At 42.5% G+C, this 21,487-nt stretch overlaps 1 protein-coding gene across 7 annotated transcripts in view; it reads left to right on the top strand.

The window, feature by feature from the left end:
• Nucleotides 1–21,487, top strand: part of dip2a (disco-interacting protein 2 homolog A) — a 238,931-nt gene that overhangs the window by 209,753 nt on the left and 7,691 nt on the right. For 6 of the 7 annotated variants that reach the window (XM_037539171.1, XM_037539170.1, XM_037539169.1 and 3 more), the window contains 12 exons: nucleotides 1,151–1,260; nucleotides 5,278–5,358; nucleotides 6,380–6,503; nucleotides 7,535–7,656; nucleotides 8,503–8,614; nucleotides 10,461–10,570; nucleotides 10,692–10,822; nucleotides 11,504–11,672; nucleotides 13,321–13,491; nucleotides 15,307–15,336; nucleotides 18,458–18,519; nucleotides 20,404–20,461. In XM_037539171.1, the coding sequence (XP_037395068.1) occupies nucleotides 1,151–1,260; nucleotides 5,278–5,358; nucleotides 6,380–6,503; nucleotides 7,535–7,656; nucleotides 8,503–8,614; nucleotides 10,461–10,570; nucleotides 10,692–10,822; nucleotides 11,504–11,672; nucleotides 13,321–13,491; nucleotides 15,307–15,336; nucleotides 18,458–18,519; nucleotides 20,404–20,461 (1,280 nt within the window). The remainder of the gene's footprint in view (nucleotides 1–1,150; nucleotides 1,261–5,277; nucleotides 5,359–6,379; nucleotides 6,504–7,534; nucleotides 7,657–8,502; nucleotides 8,615–10,460; nucleotides 10,571–10,691; nucleotides 10,823–11,503; nucleotides 11,673–13,320; nucleotides 13,492–15,306; nucleotides 15,337–18,457; nucleotides 18,520–20,403; nucleotides 20,462–21,487) is intronic. The other variant, XM_037539167.1, reaches the window with a different exon arrangement.

The following is a 21,487-nucleotide window of genomic DNA, read 5'->3' as shown; positions in this document are numbered from 1 at the left end:
GTTTTAGGTTGATTTAGTGATTTATCTTTGTGTTTTAGCCTGATGTAGCTATTAATATTAGTGTTTTAGGTTGATTTAGTGATTTATCTTTGTGTTTTAGCCTGATGTAGCTATTAATATTAGTGTTTTAGGTTGATTTAGTGATTTATCTTTGTGTTTTATGCTGATGTAGCTATTAATATTAGTGTTTTAGGTTGATTTAGTGATTTATCTTTGTGTTTTAGCCTGATGTAGCTATTAATATTAGTGTTTTGGTTGATTTAGTGATTTATCTTTGTGTTTTAGCCTGATGTAGCTATTAATATTAGTGTTTTGGTTGATTTAGTGATTTATCTTTGTGTTTTAGCCTGATGTAGCTATTAATATTAGTGTTTTGGTTGATTTAGTGATTTATCTTTGTGTTTTAGCCTGATGTAGCTATTAATATTAGTGTTTTGGTTGATTTAGTGATTTATCTTTGTGTTTTAGCCTGATGTAGCTATTAATATTAGTGTTTTGGTTGATTTAGTGATTTATCTTTGTGTTTTAGCCTGATGTAGCTATTAATATTAGTGTTTTGGTTGATTTAGTGATTTATCTTTGTGTTTTAGCCTGATGTAGCTATTAATATTAGTGTTTTAGGTTGATTTAGTGATTTATCTTTGTGTTTTAGCCTGATGTAGCTATTAATATTAGTGTTTTAGGTTGATTTAGTGATTTATCTTTGTGTTTTAGCCTGATGTAGCTATTAATATTAGTGTTTTAGGTTGATTTAGTGATTTATCTCTGTGTTTTAGCCTGATGTAGCTATTAATATTAGTGTTTTGGTTGATTTAGTGATTTATCTTTGTGTTTTAGCCTGATGTAGCTATTAATATTAGTGTTTTGGTTGATTTAGTGATTTATCTTTGTGTTTTAGCCTGATGTAGCTATTAATATTAGTGTTTTGGTTGATTTAGTGATTTATCTTTGTGTTTTTTGTTGATTTAGTGATTTATCTTTGTGGCTTAAGCATGATTGTAGTGTGATTTAAAATAATAAGTTTACAGAACAATTTCTCATACACATTTGCACTGTACAAACTTGTCTTCGTCTAGTTAGAGATGGAGTTCCATATACAGCTGTGCTTCAACGTTTTCCCACCGTTAACACACCTGCCTCTCTCTCCCAGAGGTGGGGCCTGCCTCCATGATCGTGGGGAACCTGGTGGCAGGGAAGCGAATTGCTCAGGCGTGTGGGAGAGACGTAGCTCAGCTGGAGGATAATGATCAGGCACGTAAGGTACATGCTCATACTCATTTCACTCCCGCCAGCCGTGGAGAGCTCAGGAAGGTAAAGGACAAACTCGCCCTGTCTCACGCCTCACAAACTCGCCCTGACTCACGCCTCACAAACTCGCCCTGACTCACTCCTCACAAACTCGCCCTGACTCACTCCTCACAAACTCGCCCTGTCTCACGCCTCACAAACTCGCCCTGACTCACGCCTCACAAACTCGCCCTGACTCACTCTTCACAAACTCGCCCTGACTCACTCCTCACAAACTCGCCCTGACTCACTCTTCACAAACTCGACCTGTCTCACTCCTCACAAACTCGCCCTGACTCACTCTTCACAAACTCGCCCTGACTCACTCCTCACAAACTCACCCTGACTCAGTCCTCACAAACTCGCCCTGACTCACTCCTCACAAACTCACCCTGTCTCACTCCTCACAAACTCGCCCTGACTCACTCTTCACAAACTCGCCCTGACTCACTCTTCACAAACTCACCCTGACTCATGCCTCACAAACTCGCCCTGACTCACTCCTCACAAACTCGCCCTGTCTCACTCCTCACAAACTCATCATGACTCACTCCTCACAAACTCATCCTGTCTCCCTCCTCACAAACTCGCCCTGACTCACTCCTCACAAACTCATCCTGTCTCACTCCTCACAAACTCGCCCTGTCTCACTCCTCACAAACTCATCCTGTCTCACTCCTCACAAACTCACCCTGACTCACTCCTCACAAACTCATCCTGTCTCACTCCTCACAAACTCGCCCTGTCTCACTCTTCACAAACTCACCCTGTCTCACTCCTCACAAACTCACCCTGTCTCACTCTTCACAAACTCACCCTGTCTCACTCCTCACAAACTCACCCTGTCTCGCTCCTCACAAACTCTCTCTGTCTCACTCCTCACAAACTCACCCTGACTCACTCCTCACAAACTCATCCTGTCTCACTCCTCACAAACTCGCCCTGTCTCACTCCTCACAAACTCATCCTGTCTCACTCCTCACAAACTCACCCTGACTCACTCCTCACAAACTCATCCTGTCTCACTCCTCACAAACTCGCCCTGTCTCACTCTTCACAAACTCGCCCTGTCTCACTCTTCACAAACTCACCCTGTCTCACTCCTCACAAACTCACCCTGTCTCGCTCCTCACAAACTCTCTCTGTCTCACTCCTCACAAACTCACCCTGACTCACTCCTCACAAACTCGCCCTGTCTCACGCCTCACAAACTCGCCCTGACTCACTCCTCACAAACTCGCCCTGACTCACTCCTCACAAACTCGCCCTGACTCACTCTTCACAAACTCGCCCTGACTCACTCTTCACAAACTCACCCTGACTCACGCCTCACAAACTCGCCGACTCACTCCTCACAAACTCGCCCTGACTCACTCCTCACAAACTCTCCCTGTCTCGCTCCTCACAAACTCACCCTGTCTCACTCCTCACAAACTCACCCTGACTCACTCCTCACAAACTCACCCTGTCTCACAACATTTCACCCCCTATGTGATTGTGAAGCATTTGACCTGCTTTGTGTTAAAAGTGCTCAATAAATAATATTATTGTTATTGTACATCCATTTAGCAGTTTATTAGGAGTTTGTAGCCAGAATACTTGGATGGTGGGATAGGTGGATGAATAAATGGATTTACGGAAAGAAGGAGGGGTTGATAAAAAGATGGAAGGATAACGGATAAATGGATGCAGGAATAGATGATTGGAGTTCTAAACAAATGAGGGGATAGATGGATTGTTACTTCTATCTTTATCTCACTTAACTGACTGTTCCCAATCACAGTGGCCCTGCATTCCTCTCAGCTTTACTTCACTTTATTGCTCGATTGTAAAGAACTTTTGGCTGTTTTGTGTATGAAAATTGCTCAATAAATAAAGTTGTTTATATTGAATATTTTTATACCAGCAGTTTATTCTGTGCCTTATAGCTAAATGTATTGGCCAGTTTATCAGAAACACCTATTACATAGGTGTCCTTTGTAGGTTGTCATGCTCCAGCTGTCACCCCCTCTACCCTTACCAGTGATATAGGGCCTTTCTAAACAAAGCAGTGACCCTGCTGTGCCATTATGTGTGACACTGATGTAAATGTATGAGGCACAACAGCATTTCTGGGAAAAAGCTTCTCCAAGTCAATGTAGACACTCATCCATGATTACAAAGAACACCTATAGGGGGCAGCACTAGCCCAGCTGGTGGTGAGCTTCTTTCTTCTGCAGCAAATGGCTCTTCTTCTCCTTTTATGTATTATTCCATTGCTTTAGACCTGATATCACCTTAGTCTATCTATATTGCCAACATAAAGATGAAATATCCATATATGCAAATATATTGATAAACATAGACCTTTGAATAAAGTATATTTACTATTTTAACAGCACAGAACTTTTTGTACAACTGACAGAAACAGGTTAGGAGCCCCAGCCAGCAATGCAGTCGTGAAGCTTAATACGAATAGGTTACATTCACATTACAAGGCTGAAGTGGCACGAATCAGATTCTTTGCCCTCATGTGACTCAGATCTGATGTTTTCAGGGCTGTGTGGACACAAATCTGAGTCACTTTTATATGTGGTTCTAGATCGCATACGTATCCGATTCGTGGCCACGTGACCTAAATGTGACGCTCAGATCCGAATTCATGAGCTTTTTTTCCAGCGCCGTCATTCAGCGTTACCGTGGCAACAGCGTCATTAAAGCCTGTAAACGGTGGAAAAGCAGCTCGTCTCACCTTTTCCTCCTCCGTCTGGCTCTAATAATGAAGCTGAGAGCTGATCAGAGTTAATGATCTTCTCAGCGAAGCTCGTTCTGCTCGTTAGTTTGTGCTGATGATGCAGTGATTCAGTCACGTGACGTTACTAAGGAGGACGAGCTCATGAGGGTCAGTTCAGGCCGGTTCATCACATTAATGACTGATTCGAATCACCTAAACGAGTTTGAACCGTCAAGTCAGAGAGATCGGATCTGACTAAAAAATCGGGTTTCAGCAATGAGGATTGTAATGCAGACGTAACCATGATGACATTTTGACTGTTAAAAACTCCATAACATTCTACATCACCAGTCACTCAATGTCTGTGCTTACATACAAAGATGTTTGTTAATCTGATTGAATACAGTCCGATTACAGATTAAGCCTCAGGTATTTATTCTCACTCTACTCAACAATCTGATGGAAGATCTCCGTTTCCATGCTCACTACAAGTAATCAGATCCAAAATGACACGCATACATAGAGAACCGCTTAGAGTAAACGTTACCATGACAACCAGCATCACGTGGGTCCAGTCAGAGTGAGATGAGCAGCAGTGAGCAGTGATTGTGTTTTTAACTGCTTTAAAATGACGTCAGACTCAGGAAAACGTCCTTCACACGTCCTTATTAAAGAAGGCCGAGAGGAAGACGTCGTGCTCTGAGACACATAAGCTGGACGTCCGTCCCACCGCCGTCTTTTAAAGATCAGAGCATGAACTTCGTCTCCTCTGCAGACCAGTTTCTGCTCCGCCGTGTTGAACGGTATAAACTCTCACTGTGACGCGACGCACATGCAGAACGGATTTAAACTTTCCGATAGGGAATGTAATCGGATACAGACGTTTACACGGATATTATTCCTCTATTTAATGGATTATTTACAGGATTACCCACCTCGATCAGTCAGATAGAAACTGTATTCTGAATGGCCTCAATCTGACTAGACTATTCCAGCTCAGGTGTTTACATGGACGTGTTCTATTCGGACTGAGCTATTAGTTGGATTATTAATGGATCATTAGGCTGCATGTAAATGTGGCTGGGGTCACCTGTTATTTCAGCCTATAATAACTATCCACCAACTCTGTATGGCATCACCTGCTTTACCACAGACCACCTTACATCACTCGCTAACACCGTATCACTTCATCTCCATCTGTGAAGTTTAAACTGAGCAGTTTAAGCAGTTTGAGTGTGAGCGTGCTGACATGCTGCTGGTGTCGTGTGTTCCTACAGTTTCTGTACATGCAGGATGTTCTTCAGTGGAGAGCGCAGGCCACGCCCGATCACCCTCTCTTCCTGCTGCTCAACGCTAAGGTACGGTAGCGCTCAGAATACGTGATTAAAGGCTGTGTTTGCTGAATTAATGGGTCGTCGTCTGTTATGTCTGAGTCACACGGCGAGTAGCTCAGTATTTTTACGGTTCTCAGGAGAATTCAAATACACTGTCATTGCCATTTTGCACTGGGTGTCTTCTGCCCTCTACAAGACAGACTGGGTTCGATTCCCTGCCTGGGCAGCTACACCACGCTAGAGTTGGGTGATGTGGTGAAAATATAGGATCACAATGTTTCAAGAAGTTTTAAGATTCATGATTTGTTCTTATACTTCTGAAAAAAATCTGATCATTTAGGGAAAATTAGAGCCACATTTGAAAAATACAGATATTTGTATTTCACATTTCACACACAGCACAGCACTAAATCCAGTTAAACAGAGCTAATTATCCTCTATTTGTTGTCAAACATGCGATTGGAAGTGTTTTTAATAACTGATTATATCCAGCTGCTTATCACGTCTGTCGGAACCAAACCTCGTATCTCCAAAACGGGGACTTTACAGGAGAAGGAAAAAACCTACTGTACTTTTAGTGGAAGTCAATGGAACCAGAATTTTGGAGAGAGAGACCATCAAATGTCTACATAATCGATAGTGGCTGCCGTTATTAGCAGTAGTTGATCTGTTGGAGGATTTTCTTTTGACCCCGTCTTTAAAGCAAAGTGGGGGGATTTTGTTCTGTCTGTCCTTCACGTCTGTGGAGACAGTGCTGTGGAGCATTGTGGGAACAGCACTGAGACGGCGGTAAAAAGGCGGCAGCCAATCACATTGTTAATGTGCTGCGGTGCCTTACGTCATGCGTCAAACTACACGCTGCTGGAAGATGGAGGAGAAATTAGTGGGAGATTTTATATTAGTTCACTTTTTAACAGGAGTGTTAGATTTAATTAGAGGATTAGATTAGAGTGGCATCAGAGCTCAGAGCTCAGCCAGAGCTAAACTTGGGTCTATTTTAGTGACGTGTGTGTGTGTGTGTGTGTGTGTGTGTGTGTGTGTGTAGGGTACTGTGGCCAGCACTGCGTCCTGTGTGCAGCTCCATAAGCGTGCAGAGCGTGTGGCTGTGGCTCTAATGGAGAGAGGCAGACTCAACACAGGAGATCATGTAGCACTCGTCTACCCACCAGGTAAGAACGGTACACTTAGAACAACAGACTAATAATAATAATATTAATAATAATGAGAAGAAGAAGAATACAATGTGTTTCACAGAGATTAAAATGACGTACATATATAAAACACGAGGGATTAAATATTACATAAGAAAACAAATTGATGAATTAAAGACTAGAGAGACTTTGAAAAGGTAAAAGTGGCCGATAACTCAGATTAAACAGAGAGTCCCTTTAATTCAGAAGCTCATAGTTTCACCACAGCAGTAAAACTGTGGGTGTAAATCGCAGTAACTGGAGGCCGAACGTTACAGTGATTTAACAGTAAAGGTGCTGTAGCCTGCCTGGAGGGGCTCAGTGACAAAACGCCGGGTACAGTGAGATGAAATGCACGACTGTTTAAGAAAACATTTCTATTAATAATAAAAATTGCACTAAACAATTCTTCCACAAAGCAGTGTGGCTCATTAACAGTAGGCTGTGGTTAACAGTTAATGTTGTTTTAATAACTTGGTACATTAAATTATTTATTGTTGTTTATTTACAGTTGATTGACATGACATACCAGGTTATCTTTATCTTTACTATAATAAATGCATAGTTACATAAATAATCATATTTACATGTCATTGACATTCTGTATGGATAGATTTGAGTCTGGTCCTCTATTTTTTTTGGCTTGTTTTAATGTCAAAAAAGTATATTTGGAAAAAAAAATCTAAAAAAATGTAAAAATACACAAAACGAGACTGAGCACACAATAACTTTTCAACAGATTCAAATCATAGTGAAATGTTTCCTCTCCAACATGTATTGTGGACTGAAAATCTGCACTTTACACACAATTTTTAATTGATAATATTGATAAAATTGATAAAATTGAATAAAATGCATGAAAGAATTAAAATAAAGATAGAATAAAAATCATCCAAAATTACTAGGATAATAATTAACATTAACTTACATAATATGAAAGTCATATATATATATATATATGTGTGTGTATGTAGCAGATATTTTATATATTTTGTCCTTCTGGGTTGCAGGCACTGATCTGATTGCTACATTCTACGGCTGTCTGTATGCGGGCTGCGTTCCAGTCACGGTCAGACCCCCCCACCCTCAGAACCTGGCCACAACGCTGCCCACCGTCAAAATGATTGTTGAGGTAAACTCATCCTAAAAAGTGACATCATTAGAGGCGAAAATGTAATAAATATAGACAATAAATAAATATTTCTGATCTCAATTAACTGAATTATTATGGAGGATGATGGCCACCTACTGCACACCATCATCGTGGACAGGAGGAGCAGGTTTAGTGGCAGGTTGCTGTCACAGAGCTGCTCAACCCACAGACTCAGGAGGTCCTTTGTCCCCAGAGTCGTCAGGCTCTTCAGCTCTTCCCAGAGGGGGCAGCAGAGAAGGGTGGGGGGTGGGAGGTGGGGGGGTTGAATCTCAATGCCATGCTTATCCTGTGTTTATCTACTCATCTGCAAATATAGACAGCGTGCTGCACATAGAGCTCTTTCTGTGTACCTCATTGCAGATCTGGACACTTTATCACTCTATTTGGTGCCAATATAGGACATATTTATTTATTCATTCTGTGGTCATTATGCGCCGTCACCTGTAAATGTAAATCTATCTATCCATCCATCCATCCATCCATCCATCCATCTTAACTCACAATATTTGTCAGTATAAATGACTCATTTTAAACGATGGAGAAAACACACACAAATCCGTCTGCTGATGCCTGCTGGAGCTTCAGAAGAACGTGGAAAATGTAACCAGCCACATATCCGCTCATGTCCTGTGAGATCCTCCCTCAGAAGCCTGTGCCTGTACAGGCATCACTCAGGCAGAATGCAGCTGTTTGTCTGAAACCGGCGCAGACACTCATCAGTACATCAGGCCCTGTGTGTTTACTGTGAACTGCGCTGTGAGGTCAGTGTAGCTGCTTTGTTGGTCATTAATTCTGTCTGTTCTCCTGTATGTGTGCGTTTCGTAGGTCAGTAAGTCGGTTTGTATTCTGACCACACAAGCAATAATGAAGCTCCTGAGATCCAAAGAGGCAGCAGCAGCCGTGGATGTGAAAACATGGCCAATGGTACTAGACACAGGTACGGAGATTTAAATACATACACCCACCTAACTACCACCTAACTACCAGCTAACTACCACCTAAATACCAGCTAACTACCACCACTCCCAATATAACCATCACACTCTTAATCTGATTACCACACTTCCAATCTAACTACCAAACCCACACTCCAAGTCTAACTACACACTCTTAATCTGATTACCACACTGTTAATCCATCGACTACACTCCTAATCTACCACACTCTTAATCTGATTACCACACTGTTAATCCATCGACTACACTCCTAATCTACCACACTCTTAATCTGATTACCACACTGTTAATCTATCTACTACACTCCTAATCTACCACACTCTTAATCTGATTACCACACTGTTAATCTATCTACTACACTCCTAATCTACCACACTCTTAATCTGATTACCACACTGTTAATCTATCTACTACACTCCTAATCTACCACACTCTTAATCTGATTACCACACTGTTAATCTATCTACTACACTCCTAATCTACCACACTCTTAATCTGATTACCACACTGTTAATCTATCTACTACACTCCTAATCTACCACACTCCTAATCTAACTACCAAACTCACACTCCAACTCTAACAAACTCATAGTCTGATTACCATGTTACCATTCTAGCTATCACACTCTCAATCTAACTACCACACTCTCAATCTTACTACCACACTCTCAATCTAACTACCACACTCTCAATCTAACTACCACACTCTCAATCTTACTACCACACTCTCAATCTAACTACCACACTCTGTCTAACTACCACACTCTCAATCTAACTACCACACTCTGTCTAACTACCACACTCTCAATCTAACTACCACACTCTCAATCTAACTACGACACTCTCAGTCTAACTACCACACTCTCAATCTAACTACGACACTCTGTCTAACTACCACACTCTCAATCTAACTACAGGCTCCCAATCTAACTACAGGCTCCCAATCTAACTACCACACTCTGAATCTAACTACCACACTCTCAATCTTACTACCACACTCTCAATCTAACTACCACACTCTCAATCTTACTACCACACTCTCAATCTAACTACCACACTCTGTCTAACTACCACACTCTCAATCTAACTACCACACTCTGTCTAACTACCACACTCTCAATATAACTACCACACTCTCAATCTTACTACCACACTCTAACTACCACACTCTCAATCTAACTACCACACTCTCAATCTTACTACCACACTCTCAATCTAACTACCACACTCTGAATCTAATTAACACACTCTCAATCTAACTACCACACTCTCAATCTAACTACCACACTCTCAATCTTACTACCACACTCTCAATCTAACTACCACACTCTGTCTAACTACCGCACTCTCAATCTAACTACCACACTCTGTCTAACTACCACAATCTCAATCTAACTACCACACTCTGTCTAACTACCACACTCTCAATCTAACTACCACACTCTCAGTCTAACTACGACACTCTCAATCTAACTACAGGCTCCCAATCTAACTACCACACTCTGAATCTAATTAACACACTCTCAATCTAACTACCACACTCTGTCTAACTACCACACTCTCAATGTAACTACAACCCTCCCAATTTTAGTACCATACTCTCAATCTAACTACCTCATTCTCAATCTAACTACCACACTCTTGTCTAACTTCCACACTCAGTTTAACTACCACACTCTCAGTCTAACTACCACACTCCCAATCTAAGTACCACACTCTCAATGTAACTTCCACACTCTAAATGTAACTTCCACTCTCAATCTAAGTACCACACTCTCAGTCTATCACCATCCTGTAATTTAATCTCCTTTATTTCTTTAATTTCAGATGATCTGCCCAGGAAGAAGCTTCCACAGATCTACAAACCCCCCACTCCAGAGATGCTCGCCTACCTGGACTTCAGTGTGTCCACCACGGGCATCCTCGCTGGTGTGAAGGTATCGGATATATTAGGGATACAGTAGGGAGCCATATGGGACTGTATGGTACTGAACACAGCACTGCATGTGGTGAATAGGTGTCAGTCTCTATAAACCTCCCTGTTTCTGTCTCTCTCAGATGTCCCATGCTGCAACCAGTGCCTTGTGTCGCTCCATAAAGCTGCAGTGTGAGCTTTACCCCTCGAGACAGATCGCCATCTGCCTGGACCCTTACTGCGGCCTGGGCTTTGCTCTCTGGTGCCTCTGCAGGTCAGGAACATCTCAAACACTCACACAAACACTCTTGTCATCAACACTGAGACATGTACACTGTATCTGAATAAATATCAAGACAACCGTTCTAATGAGTTAATCCAGCTTCTTTAAGGTCACCCACTGCTGACACAGGTGCCCAGCTGTGCACTTACAGCTTGTATAATCTCCATAAATGTACCTACATTATCAACAGAGTTATCTAAACAATTACGTGGAGAGATTTAACCTTATAACGCAGAGCTTGTGAACCGCCTGTAGAAGAATTGGATCAATCAGAAGCAGCTGAACAGCTACACTGTTAGAAATGAAGGTTCAGTGCAGGAACATTTTTATTCATCAAGGTACAAACAGTGTGAAGGTTCCCACAGTGTTACCACAGTGGTTTTAAGGTCCGATCGTTAACCTTAAATCAGTTTTTCCAGGAGAAAAGTTTGTATTTGTAGATTTTAAATCTGAACAATAAAACTCACTATTAATAGCCTAAAATGTGTACATTAAGTGAGGCCTTGGCTCTACCAGACTCATATTAATAAAACTCAAGAAAGCTGTACTGTACTTAAGGACTCATTAAAGTATATGTGTTTGATATGCTTTCTTGTTTGTGTGTGTGTGTGTGTGTGTGTGTGTGTGTGTGTGTGTGTGTGTGTGTGTGTGTGTGTGCGCGTGGGCCTGCAGTGTGTACTCAGGGCATCAGTCCATCCTGGTTCCTCCTCTGGAGCTGGAGAGTAACGTGTCTCTGTGGCTGTCGGCGGTGAGTCAGTTTAAGGTGCGAGTGACCTTCTGCTCATACTCGGTGATGGAGATGTGCACCAAAGGCCTGGGCTCTCAGACCGAAGCTCTCCGGGTCAGTACATGTCACAGTCTCTCGCTTTTAGCCCTTTTTAAGCACTTTAGATTTGATTAGATTCACCTTTATTGTCATTGAGCAGGCTACATTACAGAGCCGGTGAAGTGCAGTTAGCATCTAACCAGAAGTGCAGAATACAGTATTATTTACATATAAAGTGCAGAAGGCTGGTATAGTGGTAAAAAAATATAGATAACCTCCAGCTCACCACTGCCTCCAAAATCCCGGACGAGTCCTGGCTTTGGGGGCTGTCGTGGGCTGGAGGTTAGGGAACCAGCCCTTTGACCAGAAGGTCGCTGGCTCGATCCTCTGAGCTAACAGGTCATGATTGAAGTGCCCTTTGATCAAGACACCTAACCCCCACCTGCTCCCTGGGCGCTGTGGATAGGGCTGCACGCTCTGGGCAAGTGTGCTCGCTGCCCCCTAGTGTGTGTGTGTGTTCACTAGTGTGTATGTGGTGTTTCACTGCACGGATGGGTTATAATGCAGAGGTGAAATTTCCCTGCTGGGTCTCTGAACTAACTTACTTAGATATGCAAGTATAAATATAATATAATACAGAGTGAGTGGAGAGCAAATCTGATCTTTTCAAATCCAACCAAAGCTACTTTCATAGATTGGATTGGATCATAGATTGGATACATGTCCGATTCATGTCCATGCGACCTTAGTGTGATGCTTAGATCAAAATTCATGTGCTTTTCTCCACTGTGTTACCGTGGCAACAGCGCCGCTCAGATAAAGCCTGTAAACGGTGGAAAAGCAGCTCACCTCACCTTTTTCTCCTCCATCTGGCTCTAATAATGAAGCTGAGAGCTGATCAGAGTTAATGATCTTCTCAGAGAAGCTCGTTCTGCTCGTTAGTTTGTGCTGATGATGCAGTGATTCAGTCACGTGACGTTACTGAGTAGATGAGCTCATGAGGGTCATTTCAGGCCAGTTCATCACATTAATGACAGATTTGAGTCACTGACCTAAAGAGTGCCATCCTGTCAGAGAGATCGGATTTGAGCAAAAAATTGGATTTGAGCTTATAATGAGGCTCATAATGTGAACGTAGCCAAAGTGGCTCAGGTTGGATTTGAAAAGATCAGATTTGTGTCCACACAGCCCTGAAAACACCAGATCTGAGTCGCATCAGGGCAAAAGATCAGATTTGTGTCCACACAGCCCTGAAAACACCAGATCTGAGTCGCATCAGGGCAAAAGATCAGATTTGTGTCCACACAGCCCTGAAAACACCAGATCTGAGTCACATTAGGACAAAATATCTGATTTGAGCCACTTCAGTCTGGCAATGTGAACGAAGCCAAATTGAGTGCACTTTTCAGTTCCTTTGTGCCTTTTTCAGAATTTCATCTGCTGTTCAAATTCATCTGCTGCACTAAGTCAAAACATCAGGAAAATAAGCCATGGTCTCTGCTATGATAATGCTGCTATGCTGTAGTGATATTTCAATACCAGAATTCTTTTTTTCAAGACAATAAGTAAAAAATTTGACACAATGCTTCCAGAAATAGGGAAGGAAAAATACTGTAGATGTTGTCTTTTTAAAACGCTGCAAAGCTGAAGGCGAAGGCACTACACTGGGAATAACGCGAAGCTCTTTGGTTTTCTCCCCTTGTCATCGTTGTTGTGTGATCAGCTGCGGAACGTGAACCTGTCGTGCGTGCGCACCTGTATGGTGGTGGCGGAGGAGCGGCCGCGGATCGCTCTCACCCAGTCCTTCTCCAAAATCTTCAAAGACCTCGGCCTGTCGCCCCGGGCCGTCAGCACCACCTTCGGCTGCAGGGTCAACGTGGCCATCTGCCTTCAGGTGAGGGGGAGGGAGGGGCGTCTGAAGAGTGGAGGGGTTTGAGGGGGTGGGAGAGCAGATTAGGTGCAGTACAGGAGGGGCAGTCATACCAGGTGATCAGTGCTTTTAATTAACCCCCTCTACATAATGAGGGCTCATTCATTTTGGGGGGGGCTATAAGATTATGCTGCTGTATGCTCTTAAAATGATGGTTCTTCAAGGGTTCTTAAGGAAAGACAGCGGTTCTATTTAGAACTATGAACACTCAAAGAACATGTGTGTGATTAAAGGGTTCTTTACATCATTATGGGGTTCTTCAGATTGATGGAGAATGGGCTGTAGACGGTTCTATCCAGAACCTTTTTTGAAAAAGCACCAAAGTGTTCTTCTGTTGTCACACTGTCAAGCCCTCAACAAAAAGGTTCTATATAGAACCATATAAAACACACTCTTAATCAATATGAAGAACCCTTTAACTATGTAAAGAACCTTTTAATCTTGCAAAGGGCTCTGTGAGTGTTCATGGTTCCATATAGAACCATTTTCTTTACTAAAGAACCCTTGAAGAAGCATCTTTTTTTCATGTGTGTTTATGAAACTGAAGGCAGCTGCTTGATACTGATTGTATTATTTCATTGCTCCATGAAAGAAGAAGAAAAGACTGATAGATTACTTTTTTTATTAGAATAGACAGTAGCCACGTTTACATGCAGCCTAATAATCCATTAATAATCCGACTAATAGCTCGATCGGAATAGAATATGTCCATGTAAACAATAGTCTAGTCCGATTGAGGCCATTCGGAATACAGTTTCTATCCGATTGAACGAGGTGGGTAAACCTCTAAATAATCTGTTGAATAGAGGAATAATATCCGTGTAAACGCCTGTATCCGATTACATTCCCTATCGGAAAGTTTCAGTCCGTTCTGCATGAGCGTCGCGTCACAGTGAGAGTTTATACCGTTCAACACGGCGGAGCAGAAACTGGTCTGCAGAGGAGACGAAGTTCATGCTCTGATCTTTAAAAGACGGCGGTGGGACGGACGTCCAGCTTATGTGTCTCAGAGCACGACGTCTTCCTCTCGGCCTTCTTTAATAAGGACGTGTGAAGGACGTTTTCCTGAGTCTGACGTCATTTTAAAGCAATTAAAAACACAATCACCGCTCACTGCTGCTCATCTCACTCTGACTGGACTCACATGATGCTCGTTGTCATGGTAACGTCTACACTAAATGGTACTCCACACGTTGGCATCAATTTGCATCGGATTACTTGTAGTGAGCATGTAAACGAAGATTTTCCATCAGATTGTTGAATAGAATAAGAATAAACACCTCAGTCTGAATCCGTGATCTGATTGTATTCAGTCATCCAATTGGCAAAAATCTTTGCATGTAAACACGGCCATGTAAACACGGCCATTGGTAGGTTCATTTATTACAAATAATCCTATAATTCAAATTTATTATACAATAATCCTATTATACAAATAATCACTTGCTTCTGTAGATGAAATGCTGGGGAAAACAACATAAATACTACAGTAAAAATGCTGAAATCAAAGCTAAATGACAGAATGCTCTCTAACAGAACTGTCTGACTGTCTTCTGGACGTCGTTTCTGTGTCTGACTTGTTTTTTCTCTCCTTTGTTGTTTTGATTTTGTGTGTTTGTCTGTTTATTTGTGTTCTTTCCTGGTGTTTGGATGTGTCTCTGGGTTTTCGGTTGTTTTTTGGTTGTGTGTGTGTGTGTGTGTGTGTGTGTGTGTGTGTGTGTGTGTGTGTGTGTGTGTGTGTGTGTGTGTTTTACCTGTTTCTTCGTCCTACACCGTCAGCCCAACAGACTGGGCAACCTGGCTGATCAGGTATAGTGTGATGAGAGGTGGCACGCGAGCGCTGGCCGGAAGCTCGTAGACAGTCTGCTTTTAGTGTCATTTGTGTGTCTCGTGTGTCTCGTGTGGCCAGACGCATTCATGTTTTGGTCAGTAGCTCATCTGCATGTCATAGAAAGCTGCTTTACGTTGGATATCTGTGATGTAGTACAGCCCTTTTCCCCATTCCTGATGAGTTATTATGTATGATGTGTCATTTTTGCTCTTACAGGCCAAAACACGTTTAGTGTTTCAGGTTTGACCACAGATGCTATTAAATATTAGAGCTCCGACATAAAAAATCAGTTAACATGCAAACAGCTGCTCCTGACAGCAGCCTTGGGGCAGGAGGGGCATTGGTTCAGCTGATCCTGACAGCAGCTTAGACTTAAAAAACCTAATCTACACCATTTTCCCCTTTATTCTAAAATGCAGTGGATTTAAAAATGTAGCCTACAGTAAAACGTTTAAGTTCATGTTAATGTAAATAACGGTGTGTCGTACAGTGTCTGAAACCACATGGTCAAGTCTATTAGAGATACTAAACACGGTATAAAGCACAAGTCAGTTGATTTATGTGTGCAGGGAGCACCATGCTAATCTGAGACGTAAGATTCAGCATTACTTGTTAGCTACATTAACCTCGTAGCCCCGGTTCGAGCTTCAATTGTCTTGTCTTATTGGATTTACTGCTTTCTATTTACACCAATCAGGCGTAACGTTCTGACCACCTCCTTGTTTCTACACTCACTGTGCATCTTATCAGCTCCACTTACTGTATAGCTGGTCTCTGTAGTTCTACAGTTACAGACTGTAGTCCATCTGTTTCTCTGATACTCTGTTACCCTGTTCTTCAGTGGTCAGGACCCCCATGGACCCTCACAGAGCAGGTACTGTTTGGGTGGTGGGTCATTCTGGACTGAGAATAGTCCACCAACCAAAAATATCCAGCCAACAGCGTCCTGTGGGCAGCGTCCTGTGGGCAGTATCCTGTGACCACTGATGAAGGACTAGAGGATGACCAGCACAAACTGTGCAGCAGCAGATGAGCTGTCGTCTCTGACTTTACATCTACAAGGTGGTCCGACAAGATAGGAGAGTCTAACAGAGGGGACAGTGAGTGGACACAGTGTTTAAAAACTCCAGCAGCACTGCTGTGTCTGATCCACTCAGACCAACGCAACACATGTTATGCCTGATTGGTGTGTATATATATATATATATATATCTTGTAGTCTCCATAGACTGGCAGTAGAATGGGTCATACTGAAGAGCTCAGTGACTTTAAACATGGCACTGTCATAGGATGCCACCTCTGCCACAAGTCAGTTTGAAATTTCTGTCCTGCTAGATCTGCCCCAGCCAACTGTAAGTGCTATTATTGTGAAACGGAAGCATCTAGGATAAAAAACAACTCAGCCACAAGGTGCTAGACCTGCAAACTCATAGAGCCGCCGAGTGCTGAAGTGCCAAACTGCCTCTGGAAGCAACAGCAGCACAAGGACTGTGCATCAGGTGCATCTGTAGCATCGCAGTGAAGAGGCTGGTGTAATCCGTGCCTGACCAGACTGGTACTGTTATTAACACAAAGGGACACGTAGCCGCATAACAGACAAGAAAAGCATGTTTCTAATTTTCTGCCTGGAGATTTCATCATATTATGCTGTCTTTTTGTGTTCCTTTCTAGCCCTTTTCTTCTCTCTGTAGGTCTGTACTATCACTGATAGCGCTTGAGTTGCTTGAAAACATAGAGTGGACATTGTTTTGCTTGTGCTGCCCTCTTTAATTTCCCGCAGACTGTGTGTTTGGCCTTGGCCCCGCTGAGCTTTGCGCTCCTAAACCAGTGCTGCTCCAGGGCTGTGGCTGCTCTGTGCAAGTAGAAGGGTTCTCTTCAGCCGTTTGCAGTGCACTGTGGCCGCCACTAACAGCAGAACAGCAGAACCCTCGTCTCAGAGGGGCAGAGTGGTTGGCCGACCGGTGGTCATTTCTTAGCTGTCATGCTGTAATTGATAATGCTTGCAGGGGGAAGGCCTAAGAGTAAATAACCATCAAGCCCAGTGTGTTTTATGCCAATGTTTTTGGTTTATTGTAGCCTGTTATTAATAAGCCACACTGTAAATTCCTCTATTCCTCTTTTTAACACGAGCCAGTCGGCAATTATTATTTAATTTAATAAATACGTTTGCCTCTTACATAATATTTGTACAGCTGTGCGACATCAGTGTATATTATGGGAGCCCACAATATAACCTGCAGTGGATGTAACAGATTTTTATGTAGTTATGTTTCCATAGCAACATCATATGCAAAGTTTCATAGCAATCAGACAGATATTTATTCCAGATTAAAAAAAAAAAAAAAAATTTATTATACCCTCTTTAAAAAGATGGTTCTTCAGGGGTTCTATGTAGAACCATAAACACTCAAAGAACCCTTTGCACTATTAAAGGGTTCTTTGCATCATGAACGTGTTCTTCAGATTGATGGAGGCGGTTTTATATAGAAGCTTTAATCAAAGAGGTCTGTAAAGCACCAAGAATGGTTCTTTTCTTGTGACAAGCTTGACATTGTAACAGTAGCAGAACCCTTTTGGTGCTATATAGATGGACAGCAGACTGTCCATCAGTCTGAAGAACCGTTTCATGATGCAAAGAACCCCTTAATCATGGAAAGAACCCTTAAGTCATGCAAAGGCTCTTTGAGTTTTCATATAACCATGTTCTTTACTAAGGAACCCTTGAAGAACCATCTTTCTAAGAGTGTAAGTGGCATCTTGGTGGCTGTAATGATTTGAAGCTTGTAAGTCGAGGCAGGTTTAAATGTTCTTACAGTCCAGTGAGTTTTAAAAGTAAACGGAAAAATAAAACAAAGAACTTAATAAATAAATAAATCAATAAATCAATAAATAAATGCAGCTCACGGTGAGCGCTAGCCAGGCTAAAGCCCTTTCTCCAACTGTCCGCCTCTTTTCTGAGCTGCTGTTCCAGCTTTGGTGAGCGTAGTGCAAGCTCTTCCTCCTCCAGGGCATTATGGGATGGCCGTCACCTGGCGCCTCAGGTCACCCTGCCTTGCTAGGAATCTCATTTCCAGTCTGATCACGTTCTTCTCCCCGCAGGGAACGGCTGGTCCTGACCCCACCACCGTCTACGTGGACATGAGAGCCCTGCGCCACGACAGGTACTGAGAAACCTGAGCCAGCATCCTCCAACCTGCGCCGAGACTCACAGGGCGGCATGTTAAATATGACTGTGTGACTCTGGAATTGAGTGCAGTATTAAACATCTGGCAGTTTTAATGGAAAGAGAACGAGAGTGGGCTCTCTCCCCAGACCTGCTGCCAGACCAGACACCAAACACCATTTAAACCAGAAAATGACCCGTTTATTTTCTTCAAAAGCTCAAACAAGCTGGGTTGATGGCTTCAGGGACGAGGATTAGCCAAAATAACAAACACAACAAGTAATGATTTCAAATCTAACTAAAGCAAGAACAAAAGAAAGAAATAAACATATAGGCTACCCGAACTCCCGACCTCAAACAGGAGACAAGGGAGCCACAACAACACGGCGCCTGGCCCCAACTATCTCCCAGCTTTCAGAGCCAATCAAACAGTCACAGTCTTAACAATAGCAGCACAGCCAAGCAGATAGAAGGGAAGAGTGCCGGGCCGCTCTGGACAGGTGTTCGTCCAGGTCAGCTCAAAGGGGGAAAGAGCCTTGAACGTCTCCTGAGGTGGCTCAGCGACCTCTTATACCCCTGTGCGCCCCCATCTGGCCAATCATGTACCTGCACATAAGGGCACATGCCACAGGGAAAACACAAAATGCCAGCACAAGGTAGACAGACGGTATATTATGACCAGGGCTCGTAACACCAGCACTCCCAGTCTGCCACTCCACTGAAGCTCAACACCGCAGTGCGAATGAAATGGGGAGAAATAAGAGAAACAGGCTCTGCTTATCGCTGCTGTCTGATCGAAACCTCCTATCTCCAAAAATGGTGACTTTACAGGAGAAGGAAAAAACCTACTTTACTTTTAATGCAAGTCAATGGAACCAGACGTCTTTCCAATGGGCCGTTTATTTTGGCCCATTCATCATAAAATGTACACACGGTGTAAAGAACAACAGGCTTTTTCAAATTATGCCAAACACTGAAAAACAGTAAAAATGGAGATGCGAGGTTTTGTTCCGACAGCAGCGACACATTCCTACTCCCCTGTGTCCGTTCACTGAAAACCTGGCCCTTCTTTTATATGATGTCTTAAAGGGCCCATATTTTACATATTTTATTTTCCTTTTTCTCCTGTGAGGTCCTCTTTTGAGCAGCCGGGGCTAGAATGCTTTAGGCTCAATAGGCAGGTGTATAAAAAATGTGTTGTTTTTTGTGACATCACAAAAACAGCGGATTCAAAGTAGACTGATTTTGAAACTCAGTTTCCATATATGGGCTGAAATGGTACACTAAAATGTTTACATACTATGTCGAACTGTACGGCAAATTTGGTTCCCCATGATACGGACCCTTTAAAGAAGCCGAGATTCCTATTCGTTTTTCCGTTGGACGTGCATTCATGGAATGCTGGTGTGGCCGGCTGACCAAACGAATGGACTTGCTAGCTCAGTACTGCTTGCTGGGCTCTTGTTTCTCGTTACGCTTTCTCGTAGTACATTTTACAGGGAGATGACGACTGTAGGGAACACGGTTTTGTTAAAGCTGAGTGGGCTGGTCAAACCACGCCAGCCTTGAGATTGGTGAGGATACTGCTTACGGATGCTGGACCCCAGATTAGGACCACCCAGTTTACATCAAGAGAGGAGGATATTGGAATGCCTCAGCCCCTGGGAAGTTATTCACAGGCTGTAAATGTGCCCACAACACTACGACTAACCCCCTTATATAAAGAAATAATGAATTAAGGCTCCCTGAGACTGTCAAGACCACCTCATCCAGCTGGTAAACACCCTGTGAGACCACGTTTGCCTGTATTAGGGTAGATTGCTGTGGTATTTTAGAATATTTGTGCCTCTTATTTCATTGGTTGTGTTTCTGAATGTTGTAGAGTGCGACTGGTTGAACGAGGCTCTCCACACAGTCTGCCTCTGATGGAGTCGGGGAAGGTGAGAAAACACAACACATGTAAAACTAACGGGTCAAATACTGTATGTATTATGTACACGGTCGTGTGCAAAAGTTTTAACACCCCCCTCGCCAGTCAAATGACAAGGTTTTTTTGATTTCAAGCGAAAAGTTAACGCACCCTTCAGAGAGAACGCACTTAAATATGGCACTTTCTGCTCATTTCAGTGCTTTTAATCACTGAATTTAGCACATTGGGAAAAGTCACAGGCTGTGCTGTAAGATCACGAAGAGCCGTCGTGCTGAACGTTCCAGAGATGAAGTACAGAAAGTGAGACAGCTTTCTGTCTCTGTGCGCTGAGGCTCTGGGACGCTCAGACTCCCACCATCAACTGCTTTAAAAAGCAGCTCATTTACTTAGATTGGCTTTTTTATCACTGATGGCTGCTTCATCTTATATATGAGCCCATATATTGTGTGAAAAAGGCAATATACCTATTTATATATATACTTATATATAAATATATGGCTTTTTATTTATAATGACTCACCGTGACCCTATCTGGATTAAGCAGTTAACTTGACTTCCTTTTTTACTATTATTTATTTATTTGTTTATTTATTATTTCTTATATTATTTTAATTGTTTATAATGTTTTCGTATGTTATGCACTTTGAGCCTGCACACTCAAAAATGCTGCTTCTTCATGGGTTCTTTAGGAAAGACAATGCTTCTATATAGACCAATGAACACTCCAAGAACCCTTTCCTTAATTAAAGGGATCTTTGCATTGTAAAGGGTTCTTCAGATTGATGGAGAATGTGCTCTAGATTGTTCTACGTATATATAACCTTTTTGAAAAGGATTCGGTATAGAACCCAAAAGGGTTCTTCTGTTGAAAGGAGCCATTTTGGTGCCATACAGAAGTCTTTTTGAAAAGGTTCTGTTTAGAACCCTATAATGCACATTTTCCATCAGTTAACAGTGCAAAGAACCCTGTAATTAAGGAAAGGGTTCTGTGACTGTTCACTGGTCCATATAGAGCCATCATTTTTAAGTGTGTACA

This window comes from Pygocentrus nattereri, chromosome 6, assembly GCF_015220715.1.
Source record: "Pygocentrus nattereri isolate fPygNat1 chromosome 6, fPygNat1.pri, whole genome shotgun sequence".
Classification (NCBI taxonomy): domain Eukaryota; kingdom Metazoa; phylum Chordata; class Actinopteri; order Characiformes; family Serrasalmidae; genus Pygocentrus; species Pygocentrus nattereri.
The sequence above is the reverse complement of the archived record's forward strand: the minus strand, read 5'-3'. Positions and strand labels throughout refer to the sequence as shown.